The 15,509-nt window shown below is 32.8% G+C and overlaps 1 protein-coding gene across 1 annotated transcript; it reads left to right on the plus strand.

The window, feature by feature from the left end:
• The first annotated feature begins 10,300 nt into the window (after window positions 1–10,300).
• On the plus strand, window positions 10,301–14,573 carry LOC146911159 (putative boron transporter 2). The gene is made up of 12 exons (XM_085722534.1): window positions 10,301–10,694; window positions 10,853–10,935; window positions 11,063–11,255; window positions 11,645–11,783; window positions 11,931–12,096; window positions 12,206–12,372; window positions 12,485–12,658; window positions 12,753–12,848; window positions 12,958–13,095; window positions 13,190–13,515; window positions 13,619–13,886; window positions 13,985–14,573. The coding sequence occupies exons 1-12, from the start codon at window positions 10,591–10,593 to the stop codon at window positions 14,303–14,305; spliced, it is 2,175 nt and encodes a 724-aa protein (XP_085578660.1). The 5' UTR covers window positions 10,301–10,590; the 3' UTR covers window positions 14,306–14,573.
• The last annotated feature ends 936 nt before the right edge of the window (window positions 14,574–15,509 follow it).

Consider the following 15,509-nt stretch of genomic DNA (forward strand, 5'->3'; position numbering starts at 1 on the left):
CCAGGAATCAGACCAGTTAAATTTACTTACAAATCTAAATTGCATATCCCAAATTTAAAAACAAATAGTATCTCTGATTTTTATTAGTCAGGATTTGTCCGTTCTATCTTTTCAATCTCAAAAATTTGAACCTGGATTGGCTGCTGTTATGGTTTCATCTCATGCTGTCACAGCAATGTGAATTGTGAAGCTTTGGATTCGCTCTCTTCACATCATAGTTGCTCATTTATTTTGTCCAAAAAACTGGAAAAAATGCAATTGGAGAAAATATCCAAGAATATCCAAGAGGCCAGCATGCCATAGTAGATTCTATGAGTTTTATAAGGAAAAATGTAAATCACTTTGAGTTGATATGTTAAATAGTATCGCAAACCATTAGCCGAAAAGAGGGAGGGAAAGAAACTTTAGGCTTTGCTTGTGAGTTTACATTGAAAAAAATAAGGAGCAAATGGAAGAAATAGAATACATTAGAAGGGGAGGAGGGGTTTGGGGGTTCATTTTTCTTCATAATACAGTATCCTCAAATTCAATCTATATTGTTGTATTGTTCTTAAAATTAAAAATATATTAATCATAAACATTAACTTATCATTCTCTAAAAAATACTCTTTAACAAAATTTGAAAGATTTCTTCATTTTCCCCTATATTTTCCACACCCCAAAACCGCAGCACCAACTTCTTCCTTCTCTAAACGAGACACTGCTATCAACCGCCTAGATGAATATAGTTTGGGTTTTAGGATTTCAGGATGTACACATTTTCTACTGAAAAACACATCCGAGTCCCTGGTATTTATTGTAGGAAAAAGAATAGTTTGGTTTGTGTAAAATCATTGTCTTTGAGGATTTATTCACTTGGAGCAAAAAATCTTGATAATGTTACAGAGATTTTAGAAGGATTTATTCGCTTAGAGCAAAAAATCTTGATAAATTAACAGACATTTCAGGATCTGAACTAGGTAGCAGAACGGCCAAGAGATTATCACCAAGAGGGAGAAAATGGAGAATAAGATTCCATGTTGTAGTGAAATTTAACTGTTTGATCAAAATTAGACAACTCATATATCGAATTCATATTTTGAATTTAATTTACATAGTCAGAACAGGAGCTGTCAAATCTTCATCTAATAGTTCAATTTGCTTAATATCGGCTAACGCATGATCTCCTAACTGAAGGAGATCCATATCCTGGGGGAGCAAGGGGTGATTGAGTCTTAAGAGGATGGGAAAGAGAGAGGAGCCGGGGGTGTGGGATGGGATGAGTGAAGGAAAGATAGCAGTGAGCATATATTTATCATTATAAACCTATTTAATTAATAACATCAAATCTTTGAATGGTTTTAAAAAACGATAACATAAACTTAAAAATGTCAAATCAACCAAACAGGTTCAGAACTTAATTTTTGTCACTTGATTACTTTTTAGTTGCTCCTTTTGTTCTTTTGTTGCAATTCACAAAGATTGATTCATTCTTCTGTGGAATTTAATTTAGATATCTTCCTTTGTAATTTGAAAAATAAATAAAAACTAGTTTATCTAGAGGCTAGTATTTTATTGATTAAACTATAGCAATAAAATAATAAAATACCCAACTTTTATGAGGCTTATATTTTGCAGCTTTCTCCGTCATGTCAGTGATCACTTCCAACGGGATCTGCTTCATTATATTTCAATAGAATCTTAGGCAGTAATGATCCTTTATGTGATTTTAAAGTAAATACATTTCTTCACAAAGAAGCATGAACACTTCACATGGGGTCAAGAAACAGATGCAGATCTTTGTGATAGCATATTCTTAATTCTTATTATGTATAATACATTTGACCTTGAATAGGTCATATGTAACCACATATATAGGAAGTCAATGAATGCCAGCACATAGGTAATAATAGGATATGCTTTAGGGTCAATGTATTTGTCTGCAAGGACTATCACCATGCCTTTCAAATGGATAACATTGTAGGGTATAGTATAGGCATCAAAGTTATTGGATCAAGTCTCAATTTCTTTGCTTTGAGGTTGAGGTTGAGGTTAGTATGCGTCAAACGAATATCGACAATTTCTCCGACGGAGTAGCCCGATGATAAGGGTTAGGAAACTGAATGAGTTCTATGTAGCAAGTTCAGAGTTCGATCCCTGCGACAAACATTTCTCCCTCCCCTTAACTAATTAATCAAACATTTGCCTATAAAAAAAGAATATCAACAATTAATGTTAAAAGAAATTGTATTTGGTCAATACTCAATAGCAAGTTCTGTTTTGATGAGTGATGAGTTCGTGCCACTTGTAGGCCAATGTTTTGTCTCTTGTTCTAAGTGGAGAATCATCACCATGAATGAGGCCAAAACCAATTGCATTGATTGTTCAAATCAATGCATTGGAAGGGAAAGGGGTTTACTGTGAGTGTGAAGTGCCCTTATCGGCAATACCTTAGTTCAAGGAAGGAATATTGATTTTCTGCTTCTCAATGTGAATTCTCTTTTTCTTGCATAATCATTTAAGTGGCCCCTTTCTTCTCTCTTTATTACTTGCAATTTAAGCCACACATACGGTTGCTAAAGCATTCAAGGGCTAATTATTAATTATCGGTAGCTTATTTACCACATGTTCTGAGGAGAAACTTGATTCATTCAATCTTAGATTTAATTTGGTTCAGAATTGTTAGCCAATCACTGATCGTCAGAAAGTTGGAAAGGTAAAAAGAAATTCATTTATTTGAATATCCATTTGTTTACGTATCGCTTAGTTGACTTCTGCGGGTAACATGATTATAAATTTCCTTGTGCAACTTAAATTGTGGCCACAACATCAATGTTTTTGAGGTGTTCTTAATCATAAATGTGGCTGTTGTAGTACTCGTTTGGAATCACAGTGGATACCTCACCCACCATGCGTTTGGCTAATGCTCCATATTGGAACTTCTATATTTTCACGTTTTTCAAGCCATAGGACGCGAGAATATATATGCCACCGTACAACTAAACATAGGCTTAGTAGCGTAATTTTCCATAATGGCAAGAATACTTTAATAAGAACCATAACTAGTGAGTAAAGAGCCACTTCTATTGGTACTACCGAGTATGACTCATATTTGTTGATAAGTGGAGAGTTGCTCTAACAGAGCTAGCGAAACTGAACCTAATCTTGTACATTGGACTGTAGTAGTATTTTAATAACAATTTGTAATATGCAATCATAAACTTGAATAATCAAAAATCAAATCCAATCATTTGTTGTTGGAGATGTAAATACAATTAGTCCAACTCTCTGAACCATCGCTTATGTTCTTTGTGTGTGTTTTATTTATCTATTTACTTTAGAATGACATTTGATGTTCTAATATTAGGAATAATCAATTTTGACTATCACTTTTTCATAAGATAAAAAAGTGTTAACGAAAATTCATTATCAAGATCAAGATATATTAAATTTTCTGACTTATATCTGGCAGTCTGTTTTCTAACTATCAAGATTAAAGTTATCAAAGGATAAATTATACTCTGATTATAAAAGTGAGGCACATAAATTAAGAAAGGATAGTAGTACACCCCAGCTACCAATCATTGTCTGCATACAATGAACAAGCATCCGCATATAAGCCAACTATAAAATAATATTGTGTGCACTAACCAACCTTTTAGTTGCAATTGATCAAAGTTTTAACATGTTTATTAATAGTGTGATTTTTTTAGACGCATGCTTTGTAATATTCACTCACCAGTAGTTTCCAAAAACCTACTCATGAATCATGAGTCCAATCCATTAAAAATAAATTGTTTGATGGATGGATCGGATGGATTTTGTAATGGATGGACCGGATGGATATGGATTTGATGGATCCAATTGCCATCCCTACTCATGATCTCAGCTGTTACTACGAGTATTTGGGGACCTCCAAATAAATAAGTAGAATGTTCGAATAACATGAAGCAAGCCAACCTGGCTCTGCCAGAACTAAATTTGTCTGAATTCTTGCCCTAAAATGTTTTTATTTTTAATATTGGCTCTTAATAAAGTTCGTGTCGAGTCCCGGACAGCCAAAGTTTGTACCACCTAGGTTGCACATACCTAGCAATGTGTATTCTTGGATTTTAAGTCTAAATCGATATTACAAAATCGACTTGATACATAAAATATAGCGAGTGGCATGAGCAATTTAGGATAAGCTCAAATTGCGATTTTAATTCAATCCTACAAAACCAATTTGTAAAGTGAAAAGTGTCCATGTTATATAAGCTCTAATTGGACGATATCTCTAGTCAATATGAGACTTGAGAGTTTTGTAATGTTAATGGAAAAATAAATAGAGCAAAGATTATTACTATATAGTTTAAAATGACTTTTTGTTGAAAGTTGTTATTTCTGATCAAGATCTTAGCATTGTGGTCCAACGGGAGCAGAGTATAAGACACTTCTAGATTACAGCATTGATCCATGAGGTTCATAGATAATCAATGCTTAAAAAATAATTACAAGATCCATTTGAAACATAAGTATGATTAAATGATTAATAAGCTTTTCCAATTCTAGACAGCTAAAAAGATTTGGAGAATTTGATAAGAAAAAAAAGATGTTGAAAAGAAGAAAAGCTAAAGAAAAAAGGGTCTTAATAAATAGCAAATGGAAATCTCAAAAGTAAAGATGCAGTGGAATGGACCTACCACTTTGTCAATGCGTATGAACTTAACACATTGAAAAGGACGATATAGCCTTTATTAGCAGGTGTTTTTATTTCTTATTTGTCTTTCAAATCTTCAATCATGAGTAAGAATAATGTTTTGTGCTCGACAAAATCATTTTAAGCCTAGCAACATTTATAATGGACGAAAACTACTTTGAAGAGGAAGTTTTTGTGTTCATATGAACCTTCCCCAAATACCTTGTTGGAACAATAATGGCATGCGATTTGTTTTCTTTAATCATAGAGATGAGCTTCAAAGTGTATGAACTACAAACAATTAGTATGCGCTTGCACTTTGTTATTGCTTTACTAAATGTTCATTATTAGAGAGATTCATTATTGCTTCTATACATTATGTAGATTCGAAAACAAAGTGATCTTAATTAACACTAAGTATAGAGAAAAGTGAGGATTGATTAATCATACAATGATTAATTAGAGGGAGTTGTTGGAATGCACAATCAATATAGTACAAGAATGACATCCTGCCTTTAACATAAATATAATGTAATTTGGCAGTTTCAAATGCAACATAAATTTCTGTTGGGAATCTGAGCTAATGTTATTTACCTTAAATAGATGTCTTTAGTTTGACTAATTTACGTTTAAGGTCTTTCTTAGGATTCTACTATTGATCAAGAGACTACTAAGCATTTTTCTATTTTAATTGGATAGCATATCATAGATAAAGTAGAATTTTGATAAACGAACTACTTTTTTTTCTTTATGGGAGCCGAACTATTAAAATATCGTACTCAATACAATATTACATGTGATCATTACAATGAGAACTAGCATAAGATAATGACGTCCTGGCTAATAAATGGGCCACATTGTTTGATTGTATAACAAAACTATCTTAAAGTTTGGTAAACTAGAAAGTGAAGATTTACAATCATTTAAAATAGCTCTTAATTTTGAATTGGTACCGATTTTATTGAAGATGTCGTCATCGTCAGCTTGCTTACAGTCAAGTTCTATGGATACCATTGCTGAACCTCGATTGCCAAGACAAATTATTGCCTCTTTTAGACCACATGTTTCCGCATCTTGCGGATGTGGAATGCCTTGAAACAAGTTGTTTTTGCGCTTATATACTCGTCATTATCTCCCCTTAGATACATTGTAGTTAACATCACCGGTGACATGGTTTCTTCTTCTAACCATGTTGTTTTACTATACTGTGATGTACGGGTACTCCTATTCGAGCATGAAACATATATCTATCCATTGCTACTTTGCACGCACATGTTGCCATTGATACAATGATTCACACGCCCACCTAACTGTCATTGTAGATTGTATTTCAACATCGTCATGTAGTTTCTCGTTTATACACTTCCAAATACACCACAGTCATAGCAAACATATGTAAACTATAATGGGATAGCGACTCGAGTATACATTAACTACTTACTCACTCGTTTCATAAATAAAAGTTAGGTATGAAAAGAGCCGAACCTAAAAAACTAATTCATTAGGTGAAAGAGTCCCTTGTATCCTAACATTGATATCCTTTAAAAACATACTTCCATACCGTAAAAGCGTAGTTTGACCCGAAAACACACCACTAATCGCAAAATTAAAAGGCCAAGCTCGGCATATATTTTTTAAGCAATAAAAAAAAAACATGATTTTTATATTGGCAAGTAGCAAATTACTAGCTTAAAGCATATGTCCTACAAAAATTGTCGTTAGTTACGGTCAATCAACACGATTGGCTATATGCATCTGCATGAGTCCATTCATAACATATAAATATACTTGGTTACACCACTATACTTCTATTTAGAAAGACGTCTATGGACCCATAACTTTGCATGATACCACATTTTATACATTAAATATTTGTGATTCACTGTTGTATAATACATTACTATCATATTCATACTACGTACCAAAAAGAATTTTAAATTATCATCATTAATATTGCCTTTTCTTTTTCGACGTACACATGTTACTATATACTATTTTGTTCAAAATTCAAAGTATGCACCACACTTTATTTTTTATATTCAATCTTTTTTATGAAAAATTCAGTCTAAACTTACAAGTATAAAAACATAAATTAATAAATAACTCATACACACACACATTTCTGTAAGCACACATAAAATACCTATATTTATTTTATAAACTACAATTTACAGTGTTTTTTTTCCTTCAAGAGTTTAGAGGCAAGATTCACACATGTTTTTGTTAATTTTTAATTATTTTTTTAAGTTTATTTGTACACATACAAAAAATATCAATGATTGTGTTACTTTTAATGGAAATATTTTTTGAATGGGTATTTACCTTTTTTTTTGTAATATATTATCATATTACACATGCAATAAATAGTTATGCATGATTTTGCTACAAGATATATTGAAATTAGAGAGGGAGGGGAACAAATTTTCAAATAAACGGTTAGATATAAACCCAATTTTACTATATCAATCTTTTTAATAGCTTAATGTATATTTTTACTTACTAACACCATCTTTTCTCTATAATCAAAACAAATTAGTATTCAAAATTCAAATGTATTTTTTATTAAATAATATTATTATTTTCTCAAGTACTTTTTTTTTAATTATCATTATTATTTTATTGGAACATATATAAGAAGATAGCAAGTGATTTAGTTCCATGTCCCCCTTGGACTTTTTTTTAAATAACCCCCCCTTCAACATGTTTTCTATCATGTCAAAAGTGCTTGCGATTCAACTAATGAACTTTATTTTTGTCATTTTCCAATTTTTCTCTATATGATTTTCCTTCATCAGCAAGTTGTGCTGTATTATTGAATTCAATGATTTCATCATATGACCCCATTAGTTTTGTTTCTAACCAACCATGAAACGAAAACTAGGAGCTCTTGATAAGACAAATTATAAATGGTTATTTCACAACAACTTGGCAAACTTTTTCTTTTTAATGTATTTTTTGGTTTCTCGAAATTTTTTTACTAGAAGTAATTTTATTTGAGACATTATCAAACAATAAATTTAAATACCTCTATATGTTGCTAATTCCGCCCAATTCAACCTCCATTGCGTTTTTCCATATATAAAATTTTATTTTTAATAAAAATGTTGTCAAACTTTCGAAAGGCACGTGGGTAATATGTATAACACGTTTTTTTTTATTATTTAATTTTCTAAAAATACTATTGACATTTTGAATAATATTGTACTCGGACAATTTTTTAAAAACGTTTAATATTAAATCAATTTTCTTTTGTTTATTAATAATAAATTAAAATTGGGCTTTGGCGCGCTCTTGTTTTTCAAAAAAAAATAAAAAATACTATCAATCCAATTATTACTAGTTAGCATTTTCCTTAATTTTATTGATAGTTTTGGTGTGTATAGAGTCTTTAGGTTGTTACAGGGGAACTTGAGTTACCCACAAATTCGGATAGTATTCTTAGACTATTTCTAAGTGTAGGGAATGAAAGGAAGGTTACGTTAGATCTTCTCTTGGTCTAACATAGTGTAGTGTGGTCTTTTTAAAGATCTAAGAATTAGGTCAGTTTTTCTAGGAAGACAATATTTGAATACCAATGGAAGGATAAGATCAAGTTCATTTCATGTGATGGGTGAGAACAAGTTAGGTCTAGCTAGGATTTGCAAGGTTTAAGTCTTGCATGTCTAAATTTTTTAAGGCGTAAGTTTGGCTTGTGGTTAGTCATAAGCTTATTTTGTAGGCCTGAGTCTGGCCTGTTGAAAGTCTGATATGGCGCTAGCTTGTTTAAAAACTTATTTTATATGAACATCTTTAAATAAGTAATGTGATCTAAGTTTAAATAGACTAACAAACTAATAGATCAACGAAATTAAACTCCCTTTTGATATTTAACATGGATATTTATTGAATTTGATTATACATTACATATCATATTTCAAATTGATCATATATATATATATATATATATATATATATATATATATATATTGTAATATAACTACATTAATAATAAACAATATTATTTATTTTTACTTATGTAGGCCGACCTGATAGTCCTAAGAGACTTTTTTTTATGGCATGTGGTCTGACCTATCGTACGTAGACAAAGCCGTAGGTCCCTGTAGACCGACCTAACCTATTATCATCCCTATGCGCGAGTGATTTTTAGGAAGCCGCTTTGGACATTCCTGCTCCTACTACGAATAAGAGATACAACATATTATGTGTTGATACTAATAAAGACTTGTAGGTTGTATAGAGTGCAGCTGCATGTAGATATGTCTTCATCTTTTTCTTGCTTGTTTGGAATGAGGGTTTTTATGATGGGAGTTGGGTTGAAGTTTGGAGTGATTTTTGGTGTCTTATTGGGATACCAAATGTTTTTCTAATATATTTCATTTTAGCTTCTTAAAATAAATCCTAAATCTCTCTAATAATGTTGTCATGGTACGGACTCAAAGTCCGGTGCATAAGCATTTAAGCATTCTTCAACACGACGCAAACAATAATCCATATACTAATGGGTCGAAAGTGGTACGATCAATAATTAAAAAATGAAAAAGATAGTCAACTAAACTAAATACGATAAGTTGCCATATATATACTCAATGAGGCCAATGGAGAGATTTAATTCGTACCTGCTGTTGTTTCCAATAGGTTTCCTTTTTTACTAGATGACGGTTAAGATAATATTGTAAATCAAACAAACTACGTTTGACTACTCGTTTTGCAACATTTATGTTATTTTATTTATTTATTTACAATATCTTGTTGAGTTGGGACGACATGGTAAGTTACTTTGTCTAAAGGAACCATTATATATAATTTCAACATTATTGAGAGTATGTGTGGATTTTTTTGTCCTATAGGTTACCTCTATACCAAAGGTCATGTTCGAGTTATTGTCAGATTTTTTTTTGTTACTGTTATTGTCGGATATTAAATCTAAGTATTTCTTCCTATTGAAATTCGAATATTGATTCACCACTTTATAAATGTATAATCCTTTGCTAGACTCAACCCTTTATGGTTGTGTGGGTTCACATAAATCTACTTAAAATTGACATGTTTGAATATTCACAAGTACGATAAATTAAATTTTACTTTCCTATTAGTAGATTCTAATATAAAATTGACATTTTGACCTTTTGCTTTAAACATAATTTTCTGTCTCAAATTAACTCTTCGTTAAACTCTCACTTGCATAAATACGTAAACTCTCGCTTATGGAATCATTCACATGCATGCAAAAGAAATTATCTAATAGATTAGAAATTGATTCATATCTGACAAAACCGCAACTCAACTCTCATTAAGAGTATAAAGACCTCATTATAAGTAATTTGCAAGTCTGTAAGTGTTATACGAGTCTTAGGTCTGTCCTGACCTCTGGTGAGCCTCCGACATAGAACTCGTCTAAATTATTTTTTTGAATAAACAAATGATCCCACAAATTATTCAGTGGGCCCGGATTATATAAAAAGGGCTGTTGATGATGAAGCTGGAAAGACAGGACACATTGCATAATATATACTTATACTTGTATTTACATTTTACAAGCCAGTGTCATTATACAGTATACTTCCAAATCAAATCTACCTTCATTTCCTTTGTTTCTTTCTTTTTTTAAGCTTATAAATACTCTGCAAGCACATTGTTGTTATTAGGAACCACTTGAGAAGGTCACAACCTGCTTTTGATACAGCTGGCATTTCATTGAATCTCTCATTCTCCCATATGTCTTTGAAGCCAACCTGCACTATTCATGCTATTTGCACCTCCTTGATTAATTCATCATCACATTCTTCAATCCTACTTCCTCAGTTTGTTTGTGATTAAACCTTGTTGAGATATAAATCAAAACAAAAAATCATGTAAATTACACTTTGTTGTGATTTGTTTGGAATTATTTGTCTTTCCTTAACCTTCTTTGGTGGGAAAAAGAAAAAAACACTATGGAAGAAACATTTGTACCTTTTGAAGGTATCAAGAATGATCTAAGAGGAAGGTTAATGTGCTACAAGCAAGATTGGACAGGTGGAATCAAAGCAGGTGTAAGGTATATTCTTATAAGTTATATATACTATATAGCATGTTTTTTTTTTTACAGAATATTCTATATAGCTATTAGTAGTAATTAAGATTAAGATATAGATTATAAAGTTTTTTTGACCAATTGAAATATAACTTTCATAAATGTTTTGATTCACTTTACAGGATTTTGGCCCCCACAACATACATATTTTTTGCTTCTGCAATACCTGTCATTTCATTTGGTGAACAACTAGAGAGAAATACTGGTACTGAAATGAATATTCATAATTTAACTATAAGTATATTATTTTGGAATATGTTTTCATAAAGGAAAAGGAAATAACTTTAGAAAAAATGAGTTAGCATTAAAATGTGTTGATTTGATACTTGCAGAGGGTGTTCTAACAGCTGTTCAAACCTTGGCATCAACTTCAATATGTGGCATTATACACTCAATCATTGGTGGTCAACCTTTACTGATTTTAGGAGTGGCAGAACCTACTGTGATCATGTACACATTCATGTTCAATTTTGCTAAAGAAAGACCTGAGTTGGGTAGAAACCTGTTTCTTGGATGGGCTGGATGGTAAATAACTTATTCTTTTTATTTTTGTTTTACTTCTCCATGTTTCCGGCCCCTATACATTTAGGTCCCGTTTGGATAAACAACTTAATTAGGTTTTGTTATTGGTTAGCATAAACGTTTATCATATAAGTGCTTATGTATACGATATTTTTATAACAAAAATAAAATAAAGCCAAACTTCTTTTATAAGCTATCATGGATAACTTATGGAAATAAGTTGAAAACAGCTTATGGACATCTCGTAAGTTATTTTTATAAGTTCTCCAGTGCTTATATCAGTAGATAAACTCAAACAAGCCAATCAAAACATGTCCTTATTTATGTTCTAGTGCTGTCACTGTCATGTGGCTTACCATTGCCTTGTTTTCATTATTAACTTGATTTTGTAGGGTATGTGTATGGACTGCTTTGATACTATTCTTACTGGCCATCTTAGGAGCATGTTCCATCATCAACCGCTTTACCCGAATTGCGGGAGAGTTGTTTGGCATGCTCATTGCAATGCTTTTCATGCAGCAAGCTATCAAAGTAAGACAATTATCAAAGTTTACATTGATCATTTATCATATTTATTCTATTTAACTATTTATCTATCTATCAATGAAGGTGTTAGTTAATACATATTCACATGATATACCGAAGTTATTTACCAACATATTGTTGTCCTTGTGCCAGGGACTTGTGGATGAGTTTCGCATACCAAAGAGAGAAGATACGAAATCAATTGAGTTTTTACCTTCGTGGAGGTTTGCTAATGGGATGTTCGCTTTGGTCCTTTCATTTGGCCTTCTCCTTACTGCATTAAAAAGCAGAAAGGCTAGATCATGGCGTTATGGTAGTGGTAAGTGTTACATAAGCCGACTGTCTCTGCAACATGAAATTTTTGAATCCGTCACTGTTTGTAATCATTTGGTTTTTTAATAAAATAATTTATTTAACTTTAACTACAGGTTGGCTTCGTAGCCTTATAGCCGACTATGGTGTGCCACTTATGGTCCTAGTTTGGACAGGTGTGTCCTACATGCCGACTGCAAGTGTTCCAAACGGTATCCCAAGGCGCCTCTTTAGTCCAAATCCGTGGTCGCCCGGCGCATATGACAATTGGACTGTTGTTAAGGCATGTAAACAAGTTCTCTGTTTGTCCACTGTAACATTATTTATTAAAAAGATGGCTTATTAACAAAAAAATTAATAATTGTGCTATTTTTTTTTTTCTTCTTTCTGAACAGGATATGGTTCAAGTTCCTGTTGTGTTCATAATTGGAGCATTTATACCAGCAACTATGATTGCAGTGCTTTATTACTTTGACCACAGTGTGGCATCTCAGCTTTCTCAGCAGAAAGAGTTCAATTTGAGAAAGCCATCTTCTTATCATTATGATTTGCTCCTTTTGGGATTTTTGGTATGACACTTCATTATGTCAATTCCTAGTTCATTAAACTTCCAACTTGCTTAATTCTTTTTCTAATGGTATAATTCATGTTTCTTGCTGGAAGACATTATTGTGTGGCCTTATTGGAATTCCTCCTGCAAACGGAGTCATACCGCAGTCTCCGATGCATACAAAGAGTCTAGCAACTCTTAAACATCAGGTAAGACAAGTTAAAAATGTATCATATAGTCAATTTCTTCCTGATTAATTTATAACTCTTAGTAATATGAATATGTGTAACTAAAAAATGAACAATGGTGTTGTTACAGTTGCTTCGTAACAGACTCGTGATAACCGCTCGAAACAGTATCAGTAAGAATGCTAGTTTAGGACAGTTATACGGTAATATGCAAGAAGTATACCATCAAATGCAGACACCTCTTATTTACCAGGACCCATCTGCTCGAGTAAGTCGATCCTAAACCTTCTTAAAATTTATTTTCTTGTTATTAAATCTTTGTTTAATATATGGCATGTGTTGGTATTGTGACAAATGATTAGGCACAAGGACTAAAAGAATTAAAAGAAACAACCATTCAAGCAGCTACGAGTATGGGAAACGTGGACGCCCCGGTCGATGAGACTATATTTGACGTCGAGAAAGAAATAGATGACTTGCTTCCTGTTGAGGTAAAGGAACAACGTGTCAGTAACTTGCTTCAATCAGTATTGGTTGGAGGATGTGTTGCAGCCATGCCTATTCTCAAGAAAATACCAACTTCAGTACTTTGGGGCTACTTTGCCTTTATGGCAATTGAAAGTTTACCTGGAAACCAGTTTTGGGAAAGGATCCTTTTACTTTTCACAGCACCGAGCAGAAGATACAAGTAAATAAACATTCTCTGTTTTGATCCAATTTAATATATAAATGTTTAATCTTATATTCTATATATGCTTATAATAATGAACAAATTTTCTTTTAATGTGTAGGGTGCTTGAAGATTACCATGCTACTTTTGTTGAAACAGTTCCTTTTAAGACAATAGCATTATTCACAATTTTCCAAACCATTTATCTATTTATATGTTTTGGACTAACTTGGGTACCTATTGCTGGAGTCATGTTTCCTTTGATGATCATGCTCTTAGTTCCACTAAGACAATACTTTCTCCCCAAATTTTTCAAAGGTGCACACCTTCAAGACTTGGATGCAGCTGAGTATGAGGAGCAAACTGCTTTACCGTTCAACCTTGCATCGGTAAGATATATTGTTTTGATATATACGTGTGATTTTAAAAGTAGCTATGATTAGAGTCAAACATTTTTAATGATCTAACAATTATGATTGATTAACAGCAATCTGAGTTTGGAGCTGGTGCTTCTCATATCGGAGAAGGTGAGATATTTGATGAAGTTATCACAAGAAGCCGTGGTGAATTTAGGCATACTACTAACAGTCCAAAGATCAATAGCTCCACTCCAACACCAAGAAATGATCCTAAAAGCCGTCTGAGCCCGCACCTCTCTTTTAATTCTCGTGTGGGCGAGTTCGCGACTGAGCAAAGTCCTCGGTCTGGCGTAAGAGGCACCAACAGTCCAATGACCAAAGAAATGAGATTGTCAGGTAGGGGAATAAGTCCTCTCAACCCTGATTCCAAACACCAAGACAAGAAATAATTTAAGACTTTGTGTCTTAGAATGATGTAGGAGGATTATTTGTTGCTTCATTTCCAGTTTATGGTTCTTTAATTTTGCTTGGCTTTTTATTGTAGCTTGTAAAGTATTCTCATTATCCTATATACAACAGGTGTATGTAACCAAAAATATGGAGCTTCCTATGTCAAATTGTAACTGTTAATGTTACTATATTTGTGCAAATGTATATCATCATCAAGTTTGTTTCAAATTTCAATTCAATAAATGATGACTAGTTTGAGTCTTGTAATAGTTGTGAACATCACTTTCGATGAGTTTATATAACAATTGTATGGTTTATACTTCATAGTCCTTCTCACATGATAGGAATCTCCAACGCAATTGAATTAAATATCCATGGATGTCAAATATGAGAACAATTCTTTTACGTGAAAACATAATTTCTCTAAAGCAGTTTCAGATTAGCACTAAATGTAAGATAATTTGTAACATCACAATATGCCTCACATGCATATTGTTTCAGACTGGGTTAGGGCCCATCCGAACCGGACTTCCACGTCGATGGCTTGGTACCACATGTGAGACATACTTATAGGTCAGTGGTCGCATGATATCAATCAGCCATTGATCCGCATATCACAACAGGATCCAGATGTCTAGTAACATTCTCAACGGACTTTTCCCTCAACAGTATCACTATATAAGGAGTTTCCTTCCTCTTAAGAAAATTATACACTATTTCAATTCACCACTCACTCTTCTTAATCTTGACTAACTTGTGCGTCAAGGTGATGGCAAATACCCCACCACAACAGAGACCTTCTAGCTGCCTTGTCGTCCCCTGTCACGCTTCAACATCTCCAACCACCGTTCGAGAGCTACTTCGGATCACATATGTTGTTATGTTAATGGAATTAATATAATATCCTAATCCATGGCATGCAACAAAAGCATGTCACTTATTTATGAATAGCTCATGTGCGTGTAAATGATAAACTTTAGGGACAACCTTTTTGGTGATAGTGTTGCGTAGAAGATTCACCCCCTTATCAACAATGGTCCAAACAATTATCATCATTACAACATGAAAGCAAGACCACACTTGTTTACGAGTTTACTTGAAAAAGGGGTTTTCAAAAGAGAGGGATATATGCAATTACAGGAACAAAGTATGTGACATTCTACTATTCCTTGGTGGGGTTCATTGCATTAATTCATTCATTGA

The sequence above is a fragment of the Medicago sativa genome, chromosome 7, assembly GCF_051527215.1.
Source record: "Medicago sativa cultivar Bolivia chromosome 7, Bolivia_mono, whole genome shotgun sequence".
In the NCBI taxonomy this organism is placed as follows: Eukaryota; Viridiplantae; Streptophyta; class Magnoliopsida; order Fabales; family Fabaceae; genus Medicago; species Medicago sativa.

Excerpts from the sequence above, each read along its gene's own strand:
- LOC146911159 (XM_085722534.1), top strand. The coding sequence starts at position 10,591 with ATGGAAGAAACATTTGTACCTTTTGAAGGTATCAAGAATGATCTAAGA. Across the intron at positions 11,784-11,930 it reads TCATGCAGCAAGCTATCAAA|GGACTTGTGGATGAGTTTCG; the intron begins GTAAGACAATTA and ends TCCTTGTGCCAG. Across the intron at positions 13,096-13,189 it reads ACCAGGACCCATCTGCTCGA|GCACAAGGACTAAAAGAATT; the intron begins GTAAGTCGATCC and ends ACAAATGATTAG.